Here is a 5,481-nt window from a genome sequence, read left to right as displayed (position 1 = left end):
ATGAATGATCTTGAAGTTGTATTCGAGAAGTTCAAGGGACCATCTGGCGAGTTTACCTGTATGGTTGTTCAGGTTACGTAACCATCTCAAACTACTGTGGTCGATTATTACCTTGAAGTGAAAACGCTATAGATGCTTTCGGAATTTCGTAATCCCGAATATGACTGCGAGACACTCACACTCGGTTACCGAATAATTGCGTTCGGCTGTGGACAGGGTGCGACTCGCGAAGGCGATCACCTTCTCCTGGCCATCCTGGACTTGAGTCAGCACCATACCCACACCGGTAGCACTATTATCTGTCTGCAGGTCGAAGGGGTTCTTCTCTATATCACCGAATGAGGGATAAGCGAGAATAGGTGCAGAGGTCAGAGCCTTTTTAATCCAGTCGAAGGCCCCCTGCTGTTCCTCCCCCCAATGCCACTTCACGTTCAACTTATATAGTCTGGTCAAGGGTTCCGTTACTTTAACAGACTCCGAAATGATCCACCTGTACCATGATGCTAACCCCATAAATCTACGAAGCTGTTTAACCGTGCGGGAAGCTGGGTACGTAAGGATGGGAGATATTTTATCCGGGCCTGGCCTCCATCCTTGTTTGTAGACTATGAAGCCTAAATATCGAACTTCGGCATAACAAAACTTGCTCTTATCTGGGTACATGGTCAAGCCAGCTTCGGAAATCCTATCTAAAACCATCTCCAACCAGCACAGATGCTCCTCAAAGGTCTCCGTGACCACTATGATGTCGCCAAGATAGGTGAACGCCTTAGGCCTCATCTCGGGAGTAATGATCTTATCTATAAGCCTTTAGAAGGTGGCCGGAACCCCTGTCAGAACGAGCGGCATACGAGCGAATTGAAAGAGACCCCTGCCGGTAACCCCCGTCACCCTTCTTGACCATTACTATAGGAGCCGACCATTCACAAGAGGACTCTTTAATCACCCCTTCGGCAAGCATCCTATCGACATCCACATACATGGCCTCCTGCACCTTAGGGGACAGTACTCGATACCTATCCCTGATAGGAGGATGGCCTGTACGTCTATGTGATGCTTAACCAAATGAGTGGCGTTAAGCTGGCCCTCCCTCTTAGGAATTATTTTCCTTTTAATTAATTCCTGTAATTCCCTATCCCATTCGCTCGATAAGTCCAGGATGCCATCGCAGTTTTCTTCCGCGGTTAGCTATGTTTCAAGTGAGTACACCTGACCGTTTTTATCTGGCATAAAAATCTCTTTGTAACGCGCCGCAAACACCATATCAACATCTGATTGTGCGTCTAAGCCTAAGACAAACTCGGTATCCAAATTGGTGGCTACCCTGACTTCGCATACCTTAGTAATCCCATCGATAGTCATGGGCAGCCCAACCACACCTAAGATCGCCTCCTCTTTAAAATCAGAAAAGGTACCAACAAGACGCGACGGACCACCATCCTCCTCGTGCACTAGAACCTCCACCAGAAATGAGGTTGGAGCCTCATCGGAAGAAGCGTTTCCTAGATCAAAATCATTCGGCAGTGCGCTAACACCCTTATATTCTTTTAAATCATCTAGGAACAAAAAGGAAGTTACTGTAGGTCCAGAGACGTCTGAAACGGTGTTGACGGCCTCTTTATGCTGAGAGGCAGTAGGGACCGGTCCTACTGCTTCCCTTCTGCGTGTCCCGAGCAATCAGGGCATTTCTTGAGGGTAAAACCCTCCCTCTTACATGCATAACACGCTATTTTAAGAGGCTGAGTGGAGCCCTTTTGATAATGTCGAACCTGTCTACATATGAAACAGGTACATGTGGTACAAAAAGATAAATAATTCAATAATAATCGGTAGCACATCGTAATCACAAGTGAAATATACAATTCCGATAAATCAAATAAATGACATGAATCAATCAATAATCCAATATAGCCAAATCAAAAAAATGCATTGGTAAGGAAGCCGACATTTTATCAAAACATCTCAGTAAAAGAACTAGGGCGCTCACAGCTGCCAAAGGGTAACGTCATATTAAAGTGGAAAAAGTCAATCAGGCGTTCCAAGCTGCCCAGGGGTTGGGGTACACATCTCAAAAATTAGGGACTATAATTAAATGAAATTAAATTAAACATCTCGATGTACACTTGATAAATTTGCCTTTGATTCGGATGAAATTCAAGACCCTTGATTCGAATTTTGGTTTATTTAATATCCCAGATTCAAATCAAAACAATTCAAATCATTATTTTAAGTCGCTCAATCCACGTCTAAAATTCAAAACTTAAATCATTGAAAACAAAATCCCCAAATTCTAAATGTATGCGCTTTAAATGTACAATTAATTAAATATTAATCAATTTAATTATTTTAGTCGTGGAAAAGGCATGGGACGAAGTCGGAATGTTGGCAGTTGCTTTCGAAAAACGAAAATATTTTTTTTTAAAATAAAATTGTGAAAACGAATCAGTGCGCAAAAAAAAACGTAAAATGGCCGTTGCCCGGATTTAATTAAACCCGGAGACGCTCAAAACGTTAGGCGCCATTGCGAGCTTAGTTTATTCCACCTCGAGAATGGCAGATCAGTTAAATGAAATGTATATACGTATATGTATATGCAAGCACATGCACATATACGTATAATATTCGTTAATATTGTAAGCGCCAGCCAAGCCCCTAAAATCACCTAAAATGCGAAATTTTTAGCGCGAAAGAAATTCATTATATATAGTCGTTAGATATAATATGGCCGGCAATATTTATAAGTAAATGAAGCAAAACTAGTCAAGCGAATGACCTGGAAAAGGTAAAACTCATGAAAATCTCTGAAAAGGCTCAGGGAAATCACTGGAATGACTCTAGGAAATTACAGAAAAAGACTATAGAAAATCACAAGGGCGGTTATGTAGACCACAACGGCACATTTTTCTCTCATATTATTAACCTAATTAATCCACGTGTCTAAAATGCGACCACGAACTCCTGATTACTTTACTCCCGTTACACACCAGGGGCGAACCAATACCTTTACTGCTTCCACGTGGCCGGCGGCACGAAATCTCGACATCCTCGACCACGAAAATATAATGAAATCTCACGCGAAAACCCCAAAACGACACTGACTCGATCCCGCGGAACTGAAATAAAGAGGCACACTTAGGAGGAGCCTAGCATGATGATGGCGTAAGAAAAGCTATAAAAGGTCTCATAGACCGATCCGCTTTCACCATGGCCTTGCCTGCCAAGTAGAAAAAAGGATCACCTTTGACATCCTGAATAGATTCTCTCTTTTTTTTTGTTTTTATTCCTTCCTTTATTGCTGTCAGTGATACAAGCGGCTTGACAATCAAACAATGGCATCCAAAGCCAACAAAAAGATAACCAGGAATCAATCCACGACAATCAAATTCCTCAAAATCCGGAGTAAGTTTTTTTAAAAACGATGGTGTCAGGCGAAAACGAAGAACGAGAGTAAGGAAGTGACAGGTCCTGTGCAACGTACCTAGACATTCAACTCGTCGGGTTGCCTGCATCAGGGCGCGTTCGCAAAACCTCAAGTAGCAGCAAACTACCGGAGAAACTTGGAACTAAACAATCCCTACGCAACTAAGAGTCAATTTTACAACGATATTCCAAATGCATTATTAAATAACGGTACAATCAACATAATCTAATATCGCTGAGTGAGTTTCTCAGGTTTCCAGAACTGAACGGCCTATGAGTTTTGTGGAACTTGACATATGTCAAATCTCCCAAGTTCAAGCAAATTGTTAGGAAAATTTGAAACTATTACAGTATTAATCTGAATTCAATAACGTGGATTATAAATTTCCGTGAAACTTACAATGAAAAGTTTCCGGAACTCCGGTAATTTACCATAACTATAATTTTCGAGCGGGAATATTCCCAAAAATTTATAACTGGAACAGTAAATTGAAGTCAAAAGTTATTACAAGGATCCATTGCACTAAATCCAATATTCACGTGAACCTATTTGTCTAATGTACAAATCGGAATAATATATCACCTAATTTCGACCACAGAGAGCGCGCATACGCATACATTACAAGTGCCCTAAGCTTACAACATACGCAGAGTTACCGATTTTACATTTTAAAATTTGCCGGTATTCGCTCGTTGTACAGTCGAATCTCGAAGTTTACGTCCAATTGATTTTCCATCCAATGACCGATGAGACCATGCTTGCCAAGTTTCCGATAATTTGTTGTGTATCTTCCTCAGTGTCCGTACTTATTGAAGCAATATGGCGTTGCTCGATGTTAAATGGCATTGGCTAGGCCGAGTTCATAAGATCAGGGTTGTTTTTGGTGGTGCGACAACTTTCTGACATCGCATTTACAGAGTTACCAAGACGGTGACATGCTGCGAGAGTTTTGATTGGCCCAAACTTGGCTCTGACCATATCCGGTAAGTATGGTGGAATAGGTAATGGACTGGTTCTAGGTGGCCATACCATGGAGTGAAAAGTTGTAGTGGTGACGTCAGACCTCGGTGACAAAATGGAGAGAGAGATGTGAATTGTCAACCAAATGAAGAACGCTCCTTTGATGAGAAGTTGAGGGCCGCCCTCTCATGTGGTAATGTCGTTCGCGAATCATTTAATGAATTTCCTTTTAAAAGTGACAGGTAAATAAAATTTACCCTGTCACACTCTACAGCTCAACCCCTGCTCTTAACAGATAACGTTCTCGGTGCTATGGGCCTAATTTTAATTTTATTTATTTATTATTCGAAAGGAAAAATTTTGTTTTTGGCCACAGTATTTTGTTTTAAAAACCTAACATCACATGCAGTCTAACATCGTCAACAGCTTGTGGAGGATGACGCTTGTATTATCTTTCCTGTGTGAACTTGATTTTTTTTGTGTAAAGAATCCGTTTAGAGTTTTTGTGTGGAGAATTAGTTGTGATGTGTATTGCAGAGCCCCTATTCCGTTTCAACAGCCCAGCTCGTCGAAGACCTTAGATTCAAACTAGAATTCTGAGTTATCGTTCGTTTTTTTCTTCTAACTCTGAAAGGAGTAATTTGACGATTTCCGTGTGGCCCCTTTTGTATTTATGATTCTTTTACTGAAAACTTTTTTGCTACTCAATTTGTCGATTTTTATGTGTTAGATTGTAAGATTTTTCCCTTGAATTGTTTCGGTGCATGGCCTGTTAAATTTTTCATTTGTTTCTAATGTGACAAAATTTGGCTAGAAGATTAGTTTCACTTCCTATATTGTTTGAGACTCTGACCATTATTTCCTTTAATTTTAGGCTATGTAAGATTATTCACCCCTGAGTTTATTGTCCCATAATTTTTTTTTCACATCTGCATTTTGATAGTCTTGAAAATCTGACAAAAAGTAAGGTTAGGTTTAATTGATTGTATTGCGAAGTTTTGTTTCTTGCAGTCCGAAGTGAATGTAGGCATTCCTATTTAATTGTTCTGTGTCCCCCAACATCCCTGGTTAAGCAGAATTTAATAAAGTACTTAACCACT

General features: G+C 40.6%; 1 protein-coding gene across 1 annotated transcript in view; it reads right to left on the bottom strand.

Moving 5' to 3' along the window:
• The window catches only part of LOC117180119, a 12,009-nt gene extending 11,229 nt beyond the window's left edge, over positions 1-780 (bottom strand). The window contains exon 1 of the mRNA XM_033372460.1: positions 180-780. Coding sequence (XP_033228351.1) covers positions 180-780 — 601 coding nt within the window. The remainder of the gene's footprint in view (positions 1-179) is intronic.
• Between the last annotated feature and the right edge of the window lie 4,701 nt (positions 781-5,481).

Source organism: Belonocnema kinseyi, chromosome 1 (assembly GCF_010883055.1).
Source record: "Belonocnema kinseyi isolate 2016_QV_RU_SX_M_011 chromosome 1, B_treatae_v1, whole genome shotgun sequence".
In the NCBI taxonomy this organism is placed as follows: Eukaryota; Metazoa; Arthropoda; class Insecta; order Hymenoptera; family Cynipidae; genus Belonocnema; species Belonocnema kinseyi.
The sequence above is the reverse complement of the archived record's forward strand: the minus strand, read 5'-3'. Positions and strand labels throughout refer to the sequence as shown.